At 42.0% G+C, this 21569-nt stretch overlaps 1 protein-coding gene across 2 annotated transcripts; it reads left to right on the top strand.

Moving 5' to 3' along the window:
• The first annotated feature begins 26 nt into the window (after positions 1 to 26).
• On the top strand, positions 27 to 21424 carry LOC126535764 (uncharacterized). 2 transcript variants are annotated; one of them, XM_050182554.3, is made up of 7 exons: positions 27 to 253; positions 2251 to 2482; positions 6364 to 6489; positions 10147 to 10225; positions 11182 to 11213; positions 13166 to 13406; positions 21057 to 21424. In XM_050182554.3, the coding sequence occupies exons 1-7, from the start codon at positions 75 to 77 to the stop codon at positions 21101 to 21103; spliced, it is 936 nt and encodes a 311-aa protein (XP_050038511.1). In that variant the 5' UTR covers positions 27 to 74; the 3' UTR covers positions 21104 to 21424. The 2 variants fall into 2 exon arrangements, with proteins under 2 accessions (XP_050038511.1, XP_050038512.1); XM_050182555.3 differs by lacking the exon at positions 27 to 253 and adding an exon at positions 298 to 525.
• Positions 21425 to 21569: the final 145 nt, after the last annotated feature.

Raw genomic sequence — 21569 nt, forward strand, 5'->3', positions numbered from 1 at the left:
TTGGTAATTTATTTGTTTGGTGCGGAGCAGATACTGTGCTGGTGCGGGGATTTTAAAGGGCAGCTTTTTATTCTATGGGGCAGCGGCGGCCTCTCTGCGTCGGGTCGCCCACTGGTTCGTGGCAGTCGTACCTGTTTATTTTCGCCGACGCAGATTCGAAAATGGCCACAGGAGATATAAGAAACAACCTCAAGATGCTCAGCGCAGAGATCCGCAGCGTCAAAACACCGTCGGCTCTTTTAAACCTCGAAGGGTGAGAAGGCCTGAAGCTATTAACCTCCCAACAACCCTGGTTTCAGATTACAAGCAGGCTCGCCGATTTCGAACGTGCTTGTGATGCGTTCTTAACGTATTCGGATGTTGCATTCTCGTGATTGCTTCCAGGTTTAATTTCCGCGCAGTTATGCCGCTGCTCTATGTGCTGACTTTCTTTTTTTCTTGCTTTTATTGACGATGATCACTTTGCGATGCGAAAGAGATGCCACTGCAAATAGAGCATGTCGTTGGCCTCATTGTGTCATGCTGGTATGCACACGCATTCCGTTCACCTCTCCGTGCTGCTGATATGTTATCGTTGTCTGTTTACTGTTACTATTGGTATCTTTTCACATTTTACGTGCGTATTGCATTCCATCATTTCTTTTTTGTTTTTACAGGCATCCTATTTTATTAATTTTTTTTGCGACATTTATTAACTCTAATTTAATTGTGGTGTTTTACGCCCTGAAACTACACAAATAGTTATGAGGGATGTCGCATTGGAGAGGCCCGGCTTAATGTTGACCACCTGGGGTTCTTTAACCATCGTCGATCAAGGTCGTGGATTCAATCCCGAAAAACGCTCCTGTACTTTGATTTAGGTGCACATTAAAAAACACCGGGTGGTCAAAATTAATCCGGGCTCGTCCGCTACGACGCGCTTCATGATCAGATAGTGATTTTGGCACGTAAGACCCTAAATCCTTTTTTAATATTCTTTTAACATGCTAAAGAAATCCTGCCTTGTTTGAATATATTTTTGAATTATGCACTGCAGATATGTGCTGATTGGCACTATTTTGTGGGTAAAATGCCGTGCAATATAAGATGGTTTCCTGGGGCTTTAATTCTGTGCAGTGTTTGCAATGTAGTGCCAGTGTTGGACAAAGTTGTCCTTTTTTTTTTCGTATGACAAAGATGACGCTATTGATAAGGTAGCTTTATGCATAAAATGTTGCTTAAGTAATGGCTAAACCGCTGCTTTGTCCTTACCCAAATTTAGCACATAGGTCATACATTTTAATACCATTTTGTAATGTATTACTTGCCCTGCTCCGGCCAGAATAAATCATGAGTATGAAGCACAGTGTTCATTGTTTCTTCTCACTGGTGGCAGATGGCACCCCTGTATTACTGAGAGATTGACATTTATTGTCGGGCATTGCCACAGGCAATATGTACTTGTGATTTCTTCTGAACAAAAAGGGAAAGTGGTGAACCGAAATGTGGTGATAAGCTGCATACAGTGCAAAAGGTCACCTCTGTACAAGATCTAAGTGCTAACTAACAAGCCATTTAGCTGGAAGAATCTTGTACACCTGGCACTCTTACGCAACATTCACTAGAGTTTTGCTATCGGAACTGAACGTCGGTAACCATCTATTGGGAAATACCTGAGCAACTAAATCTTTCTTTTTGTTTTACCAGCAGATATTAATGTTAGCCCATGTTTCATGCACTCATCCTAATTTACAAGCTGGTCTACACAGGTTGTCTGCATGCTCCCTTGCCCATGAATGCTTTTATCACATTAACACATGTGCAGAGAAATGTCAGGTAACAGGCTCCTGGTTGTAGCTAACCTTAGGAAATGCTTTTGAGAAACGCCTTCTACAGAGGAGTCCACCTTGTGCTGTTTGCTAGACGGGCTGAACGTGTAAGGGAACACCTAGCATTTCACTGGTCTGCCCAACTACAGTACAAGCCTGTGCCAGAAATTGGGCCCAGGGGAAGTGTCCCCCTTTTGCTACAATGCTTCCGCCCTTTTGTGATGGAGGCTGTTGGATACCATATTCACATTACCACATTTCTTATGCTTCACCTTTTTCTTTTTTTATTTGCAAGCTGCAGTGGTGTGTACATGAGCTTGTAGAGCTCAATTGGTTGCGTGGCATTTCATTACACTAGTGGCGTCACCACTGAAGTTTTCTCCAGCTGCAAGCTAGTTATGGCAGGGTGTTTCCAGCATGTTCTTTTTATTTCATGCTGCAGGATGATGGCTGGTGACCCAGAGGTCTACCTGCCAATTTACGACTACCTGTTCCAGTGGTATAACACACGCTTGGCCAATGAAATTTTACGGAGAGACCTGAAACTGCCCCCATACAAGCACAACAGGACGAAGTTCCTTGAAACCATGTACCTAGTGCTGCGGGAGCTCTTCCAGTGGAAGCCTCCACTGAGTAGTTCGCAGTTTTTCTCATCTGGCTTTGCCGAGAAGAAGGTTAGCCCCTCAGCTTTTCCTTACTGAAATTGCTGCTAGAGGGTTCCTCCTGCCTTTGTGGCCAAAAACTAATGTCATGTTATGGCAGGTGCATGTATTGGAACATTTGGATAGCTTCACCATAAGTCCCGCAAGGTTGCTGTCTGAAGATCAGTCGTCAAACTCATCATTATTGATCCAGTTATTACTAGTTATTATTAGTAGATCCAGTTATTAATTCATGCAGCGGTGGCGTAGAGGTAGAACACCCGCCTCGCGTGCAAGAGGTCCGTGGTTCGAATCCCGGTGCCGCGCAATTTTCCACCGGAATAAAAAAAAAAATCCGCGTGTTGGTAAAATTGCATAAACAGGCCTGGAGTGTGGCCTGATCCCGGTGACCAGAACCGGTAACGCACTCCCTCACCAGAGCAGGATTGGCCACCCTGGTGCAGTACTTGGCCACAACCTCCTATATGAACACAACAATCAAACCCCGGCCCTCAGTTCCCAGCAGCTGCGAAGCAACTGACCACGGCGGCGGTCAGACCTGCGACGCTGCAGAGGGTGCTAAGAATCCCTGGCTCCGGACAGGCCGCCATTGGAATATGAACCTGGCAACGTTTAACGTTAGAACGTTATCTAGTGAGGCGAGTCTAGCAGTGCTATTGGAAGAATTAGAGGGCAGTAAATGGTATATAATAGGGCTCAGTGAAGTTAGGAGGCCAAAAGAAGCATATACAGTGCTAAAAAGCGGGCACGTCCTGTGCTACTGGGGCTTAGCGGAGAGACGAGAACTAGGAGTCGGATTCCTGATTAATAACAACATAGCTGGTAGCATACAGGAATTCTATAGCATTAACGAGAGAGTGGCAGGTCTTGTTGTGAAACTTAATAAGAGGTACAAAATGAAGGTTGTACAGGTCTATGCCCCTACATCCAGTCATGATGACCAGGAAGTCGAAAGCTTCTATGAAGACGTGGAATCGGCGTTGGGTAAAGTCAAAACAAAATACACTATACTGATGGGCGACTTCAATGCCAAGGTAGGCAAGAAGCAGGCTGGAGACAAGGGGGGAATATGGCATAGGCACTAGGAATAGCAGGGGAGAGTTATTAGTAGAGTTTGCGGAACAGAATAATATGCGGATAATGAATACCTTCTTCCGCAAGCGAGATAGCCGAAAGTGGACGTGGAGGAGCCCGAACGGCGAGACTAGAAATGAAATAGACCTCATACTCTGCGCTAACCCTGGCATCATACAAGATGTGGATGTGCTCAGCAAGGTGCGCTGCAATGACCATAGGATGGTAAGAACTCGAATTAGCCTAGACCTGAGGAGGGAACGGAAGCAACTGATACATAACAAGTCGATCAATGAGTAAGAGGGAAAATAGAGGAATTCCAGATCAAGCTCCAGAACAGGTATTCGGCTTTAACTCAGGAAGAGGACCTTAGTGTTGAAGCAATGAGCGACAATCTTGTGGGCATCATTAAGGAGTGTGCAATAGAAGTTGGCGGTAACTCCGTTAGACAGGATACCAGTAAGCTATCGCAGGAGACGAAAGATCTGATCAAGAAACGCCAATGTATGAAAGCCTCTAACCCTACAGCTAGAATAGAACCGGCAGAACTTTCGAAGTTAATCAACAAGCGTAAGACAGCTGACATAAGGAAGTATAATATGGATAGAATTGAACATGCTCTCAGGAACGGAGGAAGCCTAAAAGCTGTGAAGAAGAAACTAGGAATTGGCAAGAATCATATGTATGCGTTAAGAGACAAAGCCGGCAATATCATTACTAATATGGATGAGATAGTTCAAGTGGCTGAGGAGTTCTATAGAGATTTATACAGTACCAGTGGCACCCATGACGATAATGGAAGAGAGAATAGTCTAGAGGAATTCGAAATCCCACAGGTAACACCGGAAGAAGTAAAGAAAGCCTTGGGAGCTATGCAAAGGGGGAAGGCAGCTGGGGAGGATCAGGTAACAGCAGATTTGTTGCAGGGTGGTGGGCAGATTGTTCTAGAGAAACTGGCCACCCTGTATACGCAATGCCTCATGACTTCGAGCGTACCGGAATCTTGGAAAAACGCTAACATAATCCTAATCCATAAGAAAGGGGACGCCAAAGACTTGAAAAATTATAGACCGATCAGTTTACTGTCCGTTGCCTACAAAGTATTTACTAAGGTAATTGCAAATAGAATCAGGAACACCTTAGACTTCCGTCAACCAAAGGACCAGGCAGGATTCCGTAAAGGCTACTCAACAATAGACCATATTCACACTATCAATCAGGTGATAGAAAAATGTGCGGAATATAACCAACCTTTATATATAGCTTTCATTGATTACGAGAAAGCATTTGATTAAGTCGAAACCTCAGCAGTCATGGAGGCATTGCGTAATCAGGGTGTAGGCGAGCCGTATGTAAAAATACTGAAAGATATCTACAGCGGCTCCACAGCCACCGTAGTCCTCCATAAAGAAAGCAACAAAATCCCAATAAAGAAAGGCGTCAGGCAGGGAGATACGATCTCTCCGATGCTATTCACAGCGTGTTTACAGGAGGTATTCAGAGACCTGGATTGGGAAGAATTGGGGATAAGAGTTAATGGAGAATACCTTAGTAACTTGCGATTCGCTGATGATATTGCCTTGCTTAGTAACTCAGGGGACCAACTGCAATGCATGCTCACTGACCTGGAGAGGCAAAGCCGAAGGGTGGGTCTAAAGATTAATTTGCTGAAAACTAAAGTAATGTTTAACAGTCTCGGAAGGGAACAGCAGTTTACAATAGGTAGTGAGACACTGGAAGTGGTAAGGGAATACATCTACTTAGGACAGGTAGTGACTGCGGATCCGGATCATGAGACTGAAATAATCAGAAGAATAAGCATGGGCTGGGGTGCGTTTGGCAGGCATTCTCAGATCATGAACAGCAGGTTGCCATTATCCCTCAAGAGAAAAGTTTATAACAGCTGTGTCTTACCAGTACTGACGTACGGGGCAGAAACCTGGAGGCTTACGAGAAGGGTTCTACTTAAATTGAGGATGACGCAACGAGCTATGGAAAGAAGAATGATTGGTATAACGTTAAGGGACAAGAAAAGAGCAGATTGGGTGAGGGAACAAACGCGAGTTAATGATATCTTAGTTGAAATCAAGAAAAAGAAATGGGCATGGGCAGGACACGTAATGAGGAGGGAAGATAACCGATGGTCATTAAGAGTTACGGAATGGATTCCAAGGGAAGGAAAGCGTAGCAGAGGGCAGCAGAAAGTTAGGTGGGTGGATGAGATTAAGAAGTTTGCAGGGACAACATGGCCACAATTAGTACATGACCGGGGTAGTTAGAGAAATATGGGAGAGGCCTTTGCCCTGCAGTGGGCATAACCAGGCTGATGATGATGATGATGATACATATTACTTCTTTGCGTAAAATGCAGAAGGCTTCTCCTTGAATGGCCCTCTGCAACTTTTTGTTCTCTACTTTGTGCTCCAAGTTAGCATCATTGGCATTCCCTCACTATTTGCACCATTCAATGTGACTAAACCTTGTTTTTTGAAGCTTTAACACTGCTGAGGTGCAGAGCTGGCTTTTTCGTAGCCACATGTTAAAAAAAGTTATGGCTTAATCATGACAATTATTGTGGGAATCTGCAAGTAGTGTAAAACTTTCAGGCTCACTATCACGTGATGCCTGTCATCATTAGACATGTGGTAGGGCAGGTGTCCAAGGCTGTTATTTCAGAAAAATGTTAACTTTGTGACATGAGCATGCTAGCATACTTGCAGTGTAATGCAGTTGACACCTAGAATTTGCTGCTACCAAGGCAGTGTGATCTCTCTGTCGTGCACTGAACATTCTCCTGTTGATTCACATTTCTTGCACAGATAATCATGTGCAGGGACATTGTGAAACTGATTAAAGAGTACAGCAGCTCTCAGAAGTCGGCCAGCCAAGCTGCTACAAGCCCTGCCAGCACAGCATCAAGGCCAAAAGCCCAAAAAGTGCCTGCTGTGAGGACCCTTTTGGCTTTCTACATCTTGAATGAGTATTGACGCACTATATTTTACTTCTCAGTTCTCTGCATTAAATGAAGGTACAAATCCTTTAAGCCCCAGAAAAAATACTGACAAGTGTCAAAGTTTCCTAAATGATTTTTTTAATATACTACCTGCTTTTATGTACCAGTTTTGGTACCCAGGGGTTAGATAAGTTATGACACATTGGCTTGCTCTATTCCTGCAATAACTGTGGTTGCCACAAACGAGCACAACCGGAACGAATGCATGAAGCATGTCTGTTCATTCTTTTTTTTTTTTTTAATGAACGTCATCTTGCGTAGCCTTATTGCAAGACAGCATCAGCAACTTTTGCTGTGTGTCATGATAATGTCAATGACACCAGGTCCAGCACTTCGAGACCAACTTTACTTTCGAATTAAAATAGCTAATGTGTGTCTCCAAAGCTTCATGCTTGCTAAATGTCAACTATTTACATTCAAGAAGCATGTGGCGGTAGAGCTCATACAGCTTTGAAAATATGTGTTGGTACACTTAACTTTTCTTATGATGCCTAATACCTTGCACGTCTAGTTTGCTGCTGCCATATTTGGATCCTTATTGTTGTCAGCTGGTCTAAATGAACTCAATGCTGGTATAGCTGGTCCAGATATAGGGAAGACATAATAGCGTAAAATAAGACACTCATATTGGAAGATGACAATAGGATGAATGTCGTGTGGTCAGCTTGTCTGGGTTTAGCACATAACCATAGTACTGCACTTTTTCTCATGCACTGCAGAATTGGGTCAGGGCAATCAAGTGAAACTGAGATATAAGAACTGTTCAGACTGAAAATAGGCCTCATGATAAGCATTGCAGTATCTGCAGAAAAAAAAAAAGTCTACTTTATTCTAAAATTACCTCCTTTTAATCGCACGCATAATGTGAAGATGTGGGATCATTCCCCACCTGTGGCAAGTTGTTTTTTTATCCACTTTCATTGCCATTAATTTACCATTTCTTTAATTCACTTAATAAGTGCAAGTAATTTCCCCTATGTTTTCCTTAGTGTCATTATTTGTTGGCTTCTCATGATATTCCTTTTAATGTTTGGTAAAAGTACAAGCTTTTGGAAGTGGCTCAGCATTCCTTTGCGGCGGCAGTGAAATTTTGTTATATTGAAATGGCATGCAAAGACACTTCTGTATGTTGAGGTTCTAAATACATGCTGTTCTATAGACAAGAGGTTATGAAAGTTAAATGCTTCGTTATATCGAGAATTTCATTCCATTGAAGTTCGTTATATCGAGGTTTAACTGTATCGCCAGTAGGACTTGCCTTCTGAACTGTGTTAACTTGCATACCTACCCACATTACAGGCTAGAACTAAATACAAAAGGCTGAAATATCTTTATCTTATTATTAATCATCATGTTCATATGAAATATGCAGACTATCTTGAAATTCTTTGCAGTGAGACATCTAGGCACCGCTGTTCAATGTTTATTTGTACTCCTGCTGTTCGTATGGACTGTTTTAAGTATAGCTTCTTTCCAAGAGCTATCAGCGAATGCAGTTCTCTATCTGAAGAAGCCGTCATCCTCATCAACTGATTCATTCATAAAATACATAGCTGATGTCCTGATTTGTAATTGCTAAGGGAATATTTTTTGCCGAAATGTGACTAAGTACGTCTATTTTGTAATAATTTGCTTATATGTTATTTGGTGCCATTAATTTGTCCTTTCACCTGTTAGATTTGAATGCAAGAAATATCTGATATGATTGTTTTCCAGAATGCTAACTGTTATACATATCTATTCCACTTCTGTGTTAGCACCAGGTTTTGTTTGTAGTAATAGCACAATATGTTGCACACTATGTTGTTTTGAAATTCTAACTCCATGGTTGCGATTTCACGTTCCTGCTATTGCAGTGCTGCTTTTTGCATTGCTGTGTTGGTGAAGATGGCTGTTTGCTGCCTATTTCTATTCAAGATTAAGTTTGAAATTGGAAATCAACAGCATAGAAACGAGACAACAGCAAGAAGTACTGGACAACAGGTTGCGCCATCCCTCTTACTGTCACCTCATTTCTGTGCTGCTGTTTTCTAGTTTCTCTGCACAAGCCAGTCCGCCATTACAGAGTATGAAAATGAGCAAGCTATAAATTTCTTCCAAGATCAATACAGCTGCTGCTGCTTGACTGAGTGGAGTGGGCAGAGGAAACAAGTGAGGAATGGAGGTGATGTGTTGCATGTGCATTTTGTCAACATTGGTGCATGACAAATGCACCAACTGAATTGTTGGATTTGATGAGTTTGACTGGAAATATCCTTAACACATGCAAGTTATGTAATATTACTCATTTACGATTAGTTAGCCCAGAACCTGAAGCTTTCATAGATTATGAAAAGGTATTTGATTCAGTAGAGCTTGCGTAATCGAGAAGTGCAGGAGGCATACGTGAATATCTTGTGAAATATCTACGAGATTCCACACCTACATTGCTTCTCCACAAGAAAAGTAGAAAATTATCTATCAAGAAAGAGATCAGGCAAGACAGTCTCTCCAATGCTATTCACTGCATGCTTAGAAGAAGTCTTCAAGCTATTTGACTGAGAAGGCTCAGAAGTTAGTATCAACAGTGAATATCTCAACAACGTTCGTTTTGCAGATGACACTGTACTGTTCAGCAACACTGGGAATGAACTGCAAGAAATGTTTGACGATCCTAACAAAGGAAGTATAAGAATAGGATTGAATATAAGATGCAGAAGACAAAGGCAATGTTCAATAGCTGGCAAGGGAACAAGAATTCAGGATCGCCAGTCAGCCTCTAAAGTCTGTACAGGAGTATGTTTATCTAGGTCAGTCACTCACAGGGGCCCGTGATAATGAGGACATTTACAGAAGAATAAAAATGGGTTGGAGTGCATACAGCAGGCATTACGAAATCCTGACTGGGAGCTTACCACTGTCGTTGAAGAGTGTACAATCATTGCATTCTACCAGTGCCAATATATGGGGCTTCAGGAAATTGGAGGTTAACAAAGAAGCTTGAGAACACCACGTTAAGGACCATGCAAAGAGCAATGGCATGAAAAAGGTTAGGCATAACGTTAAGAGAGGGGAAGAGAGCGGTGTGGATCAGAGAGCAAATGGGGATAGTCTATATTCTAGTTGACATTAAGAGAAAGAAATGGAGCTGGGCAGGCCATTTAATGTGTAGGGCAGATAACCAGTGAACCTTTAGAGTTACAGAATGGGTGGCAAGGTAAGAGAAGCGCAGTCGAGGACGTCGGGAAATTAGGTGGGGTGATGAGATTAGGAAATTTGCAGATGCAAGTTGGAATCAGCTAATGCAAGGCACGAACAATTGGAGATTGCTGGGAGAGACCTTCGTCCTGCAGTGGACATAGAAAATAGGCTGATAATGATGAATCCGAAACTGATTTTGTTTCCTTATTACGATTGGATGTGCTGTTCTATATAAAACCAAGACCAACTTCAAAATGAGATGCGGGACACACACCACACAGATCTTAAATTGATGATGCCGGAGGTAATTATAGTTAATCACTAATAATTAGTTATTAACATGTCGCAGTGTTATTTTTTACCTGCTTGTTGTGCTAGATATATGGTCTGTTTGTTCCTCCTGTCGCAGGCCAAATCCAGTGCTGCTGTGACAAAGGCCAGCTTGCAACCGGCAGCTCCCACCAATGGTGCTGTCAGCAGGGAGAAGCGTATGTGCAGACACCACGGATCTGTACATGCTTGTTTTGTTTTCTTGCTTGCGCACAGTTGCCCCTGTACCCCCTTTCCTTTCATTCTTTTGTTTCTCTTTTTATGTAGTTTACCTTTATATTTGAATATAGGCATCCATTCGAAGCCCTTCCTCGACTCCACCAAACGCAGCACAACACCATGCCACCCCACCCCCCAACTGAACAAGACTTCATGGTGTCTGTGAAGACAAGTTGCTCAAAGAATACACCTTCACTCCAGTGCATTTGGCGCATGCCAGAAGCGTCCGATTACAAAACTTTCACTCGGGAACCACCACAAAATGTTATTGAAGCACAATGGCTCAAGAAAGTGGTCAAAGTGGAGTGTCAAATGCGGAGAAATCCTAGAATACTGGTGTTAGCCTTGAGTGTTACACGTGCATTCCTCACTGAGCAGCAAGAACAAAAGCATTAGCAGTTCACATGTTCAAGGAAGAGGCACTAAGATGTTAATAGGGCCATCAGCTTTTTTGTTTGGGTGATGCATTAGGAACCTGGATTATCCATGGTTTATTAAACTTTGACCCAGAATGTAACTACAAGATATACAAATGGACACACATACATGCACAGAGAGAGACGGGTAGACAGACCGTGGTTTTGGGTAGGGTTGGTCAGTGTGCACCCTAAATATCAAACATTGATGAATTCTGATCCTTCATGCCTTATGGATGTCCTCTGAGAAGCTGTATCTGGCTGTACTCTGTAAAGCCAAAATGCTTGAAATAATTCTATCTAAAAGAAAGTTTTGTATGAATTAAGCAACTTTAAAATGCAAAGAAAATATAGCGGACTTTGTGATTTGTTTAAATCAGAGGAATTTTGGATTATTGTGAGCTATATACAGTGCGACTCTGTGCTAACTAGTTATTGTACTTTGATATTGTCTTACTTTGTCTTATTTATTTTTTAAGCACCATCATCCAAGGCTGTGCTCAGTGCAAAAGTAAGTTAAATTTTTTGTTCTTGAAAAATACGTACTGCTTTGTTTTTCTCAACGTGACAATTTGCCATAGCTACCAGATGCAGCAGAGAGGTATGTTTGTGCAGGTCTCTGTTGGTCAGTCACTCACAAAAACTTGCCCCTGCAATCGCAGTTTAAACAACTGTGGTTGTTTAGGGGCTTTGCTGTTGCGCTGCTAAGCACAAGGATGCGGGATCAAATCCTGGCCACGGCGGCCACATTTTTATGGGGACGAAATGCAAAAACCCCCATGTAATTGAATTTAGGTGCATGGTAAAAAGCCACAGGTGGTCAAAATTAATCCAGAGTCCCACAATATGGCGTGCCTCATTGTTTTGGCACATAAAACCCCATAATCTCTCTGCAGTTGCAGTTTGCTATATGTTTTTATCCTGTAAGAATCCTTCCATATTGTTGAAGATTGCTATTCCTAGAACTACAGGCTTGTTATTGCTGCAATTTTCAGTTTCTTTAATGCAGTATGTATATACTAGCAGGCCCAAGAAAGTCAGTGCGGCTATGTCATTCACTTTGTAGTTTAGTCTGGAAAAAAAAATTTCACCGACAATTACGATACTCCCTAATGCGAAATTTGAGCACAGCTCTATATGTGTTTTCATTTCGCGATATATTGAGGCAAAGAATTTGAGAGTGACATGTAGCAGAGTCGGCAATCGTCGAAAATCTGATCTGCTGGTCAAGCGCATCGGCTTTTAAACATGACTCGTCGGACGTTCCAGTGTAATCGCTGGTGCTGCGTGGCTTCCAGAAAGTACTACACAGTTCGCATGGCGCATACGATCAGATTACAAAACAATTGCAAACCATGACAATAGAAACAAGCATGAACGAGACCTAACCAAGCAAGCCAAACAAGTATGAGCGAGAGCTGACGCGAGCAGACAATTGTACGAAACGAGTGGTCTGGCCGAGACCAGATACAGGTACACATCAATCGGTTGGGCGGGTCTCTGCATGGCACCAGTTTACCTCATGCACATCACTGAAGGGGCCGCTCTCTCATTGGTCTTCGCCGTTCGTGGCTTGCGTCTTTCATCTCCCGCTCCGCATTTGCTCTTTCATCTTTCGCTATGCTCGTCTCTAAAAAAAATATATACATATATATCTGTACACTGCCAAACACAATGCTTGCTTGTTCTTAAGCCAAACATATTGCAGATCATTGCAAGTTGGTTATTTTATTCTTTGGTTTATTGTAAATTTAACGAAAATAATGGCAACATAAGCGAGCATGTATAAAGGAGCAGTATGTTCTAGTTTGTTGTTTTTAGAAAGACTAAATCTTTTTGCATATCGCAAAGGAATTCTAAATCAATAGGACACTTACAAATCGAGTTCTCTGATTGAGGAGCAAGGACCTAAGGTCCTAGGGTGTAACCTATTTTTGCCTGAACAACTGCCATCACTGGTATTATCAGTTATTGTTAATTTAATTAAACTGAAGTGCATTCATGCATTTTCGTCCTCGGTGTTTGCTTACAGTTTGCCGTGAAAACATCAGTGTCTGCTTGCCATGGTGGCTATGGCATTGTGCTGCTGAGCTCAAAGTCATGCTTTCGATCCCAGCCATGGTGGTGGAATGAAAAAAACTCTCATGCACCGTACACTGGGTATAAGTTAAAAAAAACCCTGGTGGTCAAAACTAATCCGGAGGCGCCCACTACGGCATGTCTCATAATTATTTTGTGGTTCTGGCACATAAAAATACATGTTAGTGTTCATACCTTGCAGCACACTAGCTGTGCCTTTATCCCCTCTTGTAGACAATGACTGCATTGCCATTACATTGGCCTATTGCTGCATGCAAGAGCTCAACTGCCACCTTGGGATAAAAAGTACTATATCAAGGAGAGACATAGCTTTTATGTCAAAATCTTGCCTGTGAGTGGAGTAGTTATGCCTGCTGCTTGCAGATAGACACACTGCTGCACCATCTGATGGAGGTTCAAAGCAGTGTCAAGGCCCTGAAGGAGCAAATGTTGCTGGTCATGAACCAGACTGAGACCATGCTGGACCAAGTGCTGCCCGTGGTCACAGAGATTGTTGATGAACTCTACAAGAAGGAAGCTGAAGATGTTCCCCCAATTAACAGTGAACAGAGGCATGAGCTGGACAAAGGTGACGGGGCCACCCGAGAGGGCAGGGCTGCTTCAGGTAAAGGTTTCCTACATGGTGGCACCATGGCGGTTCTGTGCTCACTGGAGCTGAGGCTATAGCATTAACACTCCATGGTGTTTGTGCCAATTGTTGTTGACACGGATATAGCATTATAGAGCAGCAGCAACAACAGCATCAAGCAAGACTGGTTGTGAGGCAGTTGTTAATGGCATGTCTATCACATGTCAACCAGCTCTATGGAGTCCAGCAGGGTGCCAGATACAAAGCACTGCTGTGAGAATGAGCAAGCATCCATGCAGAAGCACTACTAGCTTAGAGTTCAGTGCAGAAAATGACAGCAATGTTCCGCTAAAAGGCCAAATGCAAGAAAATTTTAATTGGGCTAAAACTGATCATAAATTAGTTGTACTATATACTATCGAAGTAATATTGATGAAGCTGCTGAGCTGGTAGTTGTCAAAATTTTTATTAACAGCTTCCAAATAGCACATTAGCAGACGACACAGGCATCTCGCGGTTAGCAGATATGGTGTATAGTATCCCAGACGTTGACCTCTGAAATGTTCAATGTGCCGTCCAATCTTGGAGTTCACTACTAGTCACTGCACTGATTCTCAGAATTCTGGGTTCTGCGTCTTTTCTGGTAAGCAGCAGTAGTGGCTTTTAGTTTTGGTATTAAGAAGGTCTATTTCTATCAGGTTTTGATGATGCAGCCACTTGTACTTCAAATGTAAAATATTGCATGAAGGCTGTTGCATAGTATCTACACTACCAAAAAGTTGCATTTTATGCAGTCCAAAATTTCAATGCAGTTGGGCTTTAAGCCTACAGCAGCTTAGAAGAACTTCTTGCTGGGCTAATTGGTGCATTGCTTTGAAGAACCAAGTTGCGCATTCAAAAAAAAAAGAAAACCACAGGAAAAGGTGGCAGACACGGAAGGAGCGCAAACTATCAACTGGTTTTATTTGTGTGAAGATGCCTTATATATGCAGAATCACAGCCAATGAAAGGATGAGAATGAGAGGGGGAGTGAAAAAATCCCGAGTCAACTCGTAATCAACAACAGCTGTGCAGAAAATTCTTTTCCTTTTGGTACAACTTGACAGAAGTGTCGCTAACACATTTATCGCCGTTTTCCTTTATGTGGTAGGCCTCCAAAAGCTCACGCACTGTCTTATTTTTAATTTTTCCTAGAGTTTTTATTTTCTTAAGCAGAGGCTCGCATCCACTGCACGCAAGGTAATTAGCGGGCAAGTTTGCTTCTTCTTTATTCTGAATTGAATGGGCATGTTCCCCTGCGCGTTCATTCATGCAACAGCCCGTTTGACCCACGTAGATGCTTCTACACTTGAGCGGCATTTCATACACCACACCGGTTGCACATTTTGCATACATTTCAGCATGTATTATGCTGCATCCGCTGCCTCGAGCTCCTTGGCTACCAATTCTCGTGCACGAGCCTGCGAGTTTCTGTGGCATTGAAGACCCCTTTTACACAAAGAACTCGTCTGACATTGTAACCTTCTTTAATTTCAATGACCGTATCAGCTATGCCTTTTCTGTAAATGTCGAGGATTTGTTTTATTCAATGCCGCAACATTGTTTGTTTGTTGCCATGTGAGATTGCAGTGAAAGAAGTGGGTTAATAGGCTTTCAAAACTCAGCTGTGTATCAGCAGATTTCTTCATGTCGTTGCTCAAATTTTATTTGAAAGCCACCTTCATATCTTTTAACGACAGCTTTTACATTCAATGACAAGGAATTTGTATTGGTTCTTGCATTGTCCCTGTACTTTGTAACATATTTTTAGCCGCTATTGACCACTTCCTGAATGATGAGTTTACTAATCTAGGGATACATAAGTGTTTTAGATATGTTGACAATTTTTTATTGTTTTATCCAAGCAAATAACCTGTACCCACACTGTTTCAGTGAGTATAATTTTAACTGTCTTCAGACAGCATGGACGGGGCTTGTACCTTTACGCACAAACTTCGCTCTAGTGGGTTGTTGCATTCTTTAGGTATTAACCTGAAGTTTGGCTTACACAATGTCTGCTGGCACTATGCTCCACAAGCAAAGAAAGAGCTTCTGTTGTATGATTCCGTGCATTCGAAGATAGTCAATAGAGCAATAGCAAGTTCGTGCCTGTAATCTGCCCTTACCAAGTCATGCCTGCACGCAATGCGCATAAGCTTCAACAATCAAATGGAAAGGTTGCTTTCAGCTGGCTTCCCCTGTGACGTCATATCAGCTGTTACTGAGAATCTTCTTAGGAAGATAAAAAAAAGGAAATCGCGGTAGCACAAATGAGTCACTGTCAAAAAAGAAGACTATAGTTGTGCCATATATGCATAAAGTTGCGCACAATGTAAAAAAAGTGGCCAAGAGGCATGGCATCCCTGTTGTTTTTTCTGCTGCACAGAAACTCACAAGCTCGCGCGCGAGAATCGGTAGCCAAGGAGCTCAAGGCAGCGGATGCAGCATAAGACATGCTGAAACGTATGTAAAATGTGCAACCGGCGTGGTGTATGAAATCCCGCTCAAGTGTGGAAGCATCTACATGGGTTAAACAGGCCATTGCGTGAATGAACGCACAGGGGGACATGGCCATTCAATTTGGAATAAAGAAGGTGCAAACTTGCCCGCTCATTGCCTTGCATGCAGTAAATGCGAGCCTCTGCTTAAGAACATGAAAATTCTAGGAAAAAGTAAAAATGAAACAGCGCGTGAGCTTTTGGAGGCCTACCACATAAAGGAAAACGGCGATAAATGTGTTAGCGACACTTTTGTCAAGTTGTGCCGGGCTTAGCAGTGCAACGTCAGATCCACTACACCACATGGCGGGTGTTACCGCAAGTCCAGTATTTCTACAAATCCGTGTTGAATTTGCACGTGGTGCTCAAGTTTCAGTAGTGCAGGCCAGTTGGTGCAGCGTTGTCAAGAATAAAATAGTCCCACACACAGAAAAGATACCATTTCTGTTATTTCGTCCTGCTCTTTGTCCCATTATTGCACCATTTTATCCTTGACAATGTGTACATTTTAAATGTTGTCAGAAAATAGGACTCGTGTAAGTTCGAGTATAGTTGCTGAAAGGTAGGCATGCAAACATGGACCCAAGAAGGAATAACAAGAAGCACACAGATGCGAACTATCAACTAAAGGTCGCGTAGAAGTGGAAAAAAAAAAAAAAGACATGAAACTTATCTGCACTTGGCACTGCCAACCTGTCAAACATGGGCAGGTGTGGGTACTTGTGAAAGATAACTGTTTAGGCAGGACAATTCCTTTTAGTTCTAGAAGCTTATGGAGGGATGCCTTAAGCAAATGCTACTGCTATTAACGGTGTACCAAGCCTCGACCATAATGCAAGTTCCTTCGCTCTTATTAGTGGACAAAACTATACTGTCTGCGAATTTTGCAGTTCGCTTACAATCGTGACATGTGCAACGAAATGTGATTGTGTCCCACTGTTCAACAAACACTTACGCTCAGTCATAATGTGATTGGTACAAAGACCTGCCTGCACTACATACGAGGAACCGCAGCTAAAGGAATCTTTGTAAACAATACCCATTAGGTATGCTGCAAGATTGTTAGTACACTTTACATAACACCTGTCAAGCCTGCTCTTGCGGTATAGGCTTACTTCATAAAATGAGACTTCAATATGTTCTCCAACACCGTGTTTGAAAAGCAACGCAACTTTTTTGGGGGGTTCTATTTGATTGCAGCTATGCAGCCTTAATTGCTATATTTGCTATGGGTATGCTTTTTGCAAACAATAATCATTGATGTATTGGACAACCTTGTTATTTAAGACGAGTTGCATCAAGCAATATCTTCATGTGCGCACAAGCATTTTTGGGTGACCCGCTAAGCTAATTTTCTTGTGCGGTTGAACCGATTAATCTGGTTTAAAAATTACAATTGAGTCGCTAATAATTTGCTTGATAGTTAACTGAACAAATCGTCAAGGCTTAAAAGTAAGCCATTTATTACAGCTTTTATGTGGTACTAAAAAAAAAAGAACCTGAGGCAGGCAGTTCCACAAGAATGACTTCGGAACGTGCTAATTAAATAATACATTGTATTGTTGTAACACAGAACATATCAAGCATAATTAAAGGCCTTCTAGTGCACATAGGAACCTCACGATATAGACAGAAATGGCGCATATGGCAATGACATGTGAGAGCACTGAAACAAGGCATGAAGCGCAATATGCATGAGGTCAGAAAGAAAATTTAACATAGTTAGGAAGGCTTTAAATTTACAACCAAGAATGATAGTCGCCGCTGACTACAACACATAAAATATAGAACACTGTACTGTCAGAATCGCACAAATTGTGGCGGCCGCAAATTGTAGCATGTTGAAGCAGAAGCAGCTGATTACCAAAAATATCGCAGGCGATATTTTTGTTGATACTCGATGCCAGTTCGCTGCTCACCTCGCGCTGGCTGCTGCTGGCGCTTCCAGAGCTCCTTAACATGGAAAACCCACGAAGTAGCCTAAAAGGGAGGACTTTTAGTTACTTATTGTGACACTACAATTCTCAAATTTTGTTACAGTTCGCTATATAGCCATCAATTTTTATTTAGTAGAAAATTCTAAATACAGCTTGCTGGTGATCTATTTTACTGTGGGACATGTCATCACCAGCTTGTCCACTACAGGACCAATTAATCTGCCAGTTATCTCAATTTACTTGTGTTACGCCAACTGACTCCATTCTACCGACTGAGAATTTCCTTATTTCATCAGACCACATAGTTCCCTGCCGTCCTTGAGTGAGCTTCTTTTCCCTTGCCACCCATTTTGTAATGCTTGCCCAGCTCTATTCTTTCCTCTCGACTAGAATATGGACTACCCAATTTTGCTCTCTAATTCACGCTGCTGTCTTGCTGTCTCTTAACGCTACGCGTAACAATTTTTTTTTTACGTCGTTCATTGCATGGGCCTTAACTTCTTCTGAAGTTTCTTTATTAACCTCCAAATTTCTGCACCATATGTTAGTGCCAATATAATGCCATCATTGTACAGCAAGTTTTCTTTTCAAGGATATCAGTAAGCTAACAGTCGTGGTCTGACAGCTTACATGTGAAACATGTAGGCGACAGGAAATGAGGACTATTTCTATTTTCCATCAGAAACAACCCCTGCAGCACATCTGGGCGTTTTTAACAACAGTAAATCTGCTCGCAACCGCCAAGAAATTATGTAGAAATCGTTGAATATGAATGTCAAAGCAAGCGAATAGCTCTCTGGTTCCGCTGAGTCATCTGCTAAAAACGAGTTGCTGAAATTTATTAAATGTACTAGCATGACTTTGAAATTGTTGTGCTTGAGGTTTCAATGATGTTTCAAGATCCCAGGCCCACATGCCAGCACACTTAGGCAAAGTCAAGAAAGCTTCGGCACCCCTTTGGATGTGATGGTTGGGACCAACCAATCGGTGCATGGCGTGCTCCTCACACACTGGTTACAGGAGGCTCCTGATTAATTGGAATTTTTGTTTTAGCAAGGTGGCATGATCTGGTAACTGCAATGAAACCGGCTGCCAGACAAAAAACGCAATAGCACAAGGTTCTGTGGAGAAGGCACAGCCGAGCCATTGCGGGAAAAAACGGCCCCGCCTGTGGGCCAGCTGTGATCTGAAGGGCTGGCGTCTGCTGTGGGCCAGATCTGGCCCACAGGTCATGGTTTGCAGACCCCTGTTTTAGAGGATAGGATCTGCAATGCAAACGTTTGCCCATTCTTTATGGGTGATCATTTCTGAGTATTCCGGAATTTTTAAATATCGCCTGTTGCAGGTAACTAGTTAGTCCTTGAGTGGGATTATTCAGAGACGGGCATTACTTGCACGAGAAATTGAAACACATATTCAACTAATTAACAAAGAATATCTTATTAACTTCTTAATTATTTTACAGCACATATTGCAATTTATAAATTGTAGCCGGTGAGTTTGCGAGGCATATTAACTTGGAATTTCAAGGATGATACCTTTTGGAGATTTGCGCCATCAAACACACTGGAAAAATGCACTGCTGTTTCACTTACTTTGAAATGCCTAAGCATTTCCGTGCCTATCCGACGAGGAAACCTGTCCGCCCATCCATCACATGAGACGAATCGCTATAAAGAATATGTACAAAACAACATAAATTCAAAAGGAGAAGCGTTGGCGGTGGCCAGTTTCGAACCTATGACCCCATGCTTAGAAGCCAAGTGTTTTACCCACTGGGCTAAGCACCCGCATTTGCAGAAGGTGAATATATCAACCACATAAATGTGTTGTACCAGCAGTACAAAACAACTGTCAAAGGAGAACAGTTTCTATGAAAGCTTTGGTGATGGTGGAATAAAAGCCATCTCTAGGACCACCTGTAGGGCCACCTGTCTTGGAGCATTGTAGACATGAGGAAAATTCCAACTTTGCAAAGATTTAATGGCAAATGCGCCACATCCCCAATGCATTATGGTGGTTACGGAAATGCGCCTTCCGTTAGGACGTTCCTTCACCGACCGAAATGCCACCCATCTCCGAGGGTTCATGTGCTTCACGTCGTGCAACACAGACATAAGCAGTCAATGAGTTGATAAGGAGTGACAAGAAGTTACTATATGGGTCTCATCACAGTAGATAATGGTTCTACTCAGATGGATAAGGTGCTAAAGAATGATAAGGTTAGTACGCACTGATAAGGGTTGATAAGGGTGCAAAGAATAGGGTCTGATACTATAGGGTTGACAAGGCTCAGATGGAGTCCTATAAAATTGATGACAACTGATAAGAGCTGATAAGGGTTTATACTGGTCGGATCAAGTTTCATAACATTGATAATGACACCAGGCTGTGTGGAGATGAGCAAGCAGCACAATGCTTACACATAGTTAGACAACTCCCAAAGAAGTTTGTGTCAATTTTTTCAACGAAACAGTTTTTTATGCACAAAAGCAACTGGAACGCCTATATATATTTCGTCCCACATTTTAGGAAATATCTCAAAACTGGTGATTCACTTCAAGTGGATATGTCTTGCAAACTCTGACTTCAATTTGTAAATTGCAAATATGCCACAATATAATTAGTAAATTTTTGTTACCAAGTTGAATGTGTGTTGATTTTTCATGCTAGTAGTATCCGTTTCTTCGAATAACCCAGCTCAAGGACAAGAATTATGCTATATGCCACAGGCAATTTAAAAAAGTTCTGGCAAGCTTGAAAATTATCACTTCATATAATAATGTGACCACGATGTAGTCTGTTCTGGATTCAGAACCACTGGATACTAAAGGAATATTTCCTGGAACACCTTAGTTGGAAAATTAAGAAAAGTTTGCATTCACGATCATTTAGAAAAATTTATGCAGCTCCACAACTTTTCTGAATGACATCGGCACATCGAAATTAATTACTCTGAGCAGATTTCAATTCGAGCTTATGTGATCCTTATTCACATTCTCATTGTATTTTTTTTTTTTTTTCTGTGAAAGATGCTGTCAAAAAATTTCTGGACTGTTCTTGTAGATGAATGTCGGGGCATTTCTCTCATTTTGTGGATATCATAATCACATTTGTGCCACTTTTGAGCGTGATCAAACATATTCACCTTGAAATACTTTTTCAGCTTATTTACCTGTTTTGACCACCCCTACTCCCCTTTTATTTTTCAGGTGTTGCCGAAACTGTCCGACCTAAGAGCGAAGTTCTCTTGGACTAATAAGCGAACCATAACGCAAAGTGCATGTCACGTCCACCGAATTGCCCGACAGGCTAGTTCTTGCTGCAGTACTGGTGCATTCATGCACCTTGGCCTTATGTCGCTTACAGGAGGCAGCTTTTTTCTGCAACTTAATCCAGATTTTGGTCACACAGTGGTATATTTGCAGCAACAATACCAATTGTTTTGTTGCTTCAGTTTTACAGAAAAACCAAAGCGAAGTATGCAATCTTGTCATTTTTTACCTTTTAAAAGATATATTTTATTTCATTTTTATTCAAGTGCCTATATGTGCAAAAAATAAAAGCTTTCTTGCTATTATGCAATGGCTTTAATTGAATGTCTGTGGAAACCCACAAGGTTGGGAGAAGTAATTAATAAAGGTAAAATCATACATCCCCCCGTTTGTAGCAATTGCTACAAAGGAAACTCACACGGGTTCCTCAAAAGAAAAGCCTCGCAGTTG

Source organism: Dermacentor andersoni, chromosome 4 (assembly GCF_023375885.2).
Source record: "Dermacentor andersoni chromosome 4, qqDerAnde1_hic_scaffold, whole genome shotgun sequence".
Taxonomy (NCBI): domain Eukaryota; kingdom Metazoa; phylum Arthropoda; class Arachnida; order Ixodida; family Ixodidae; genus Dermacentor; species Dermacentor andersoni.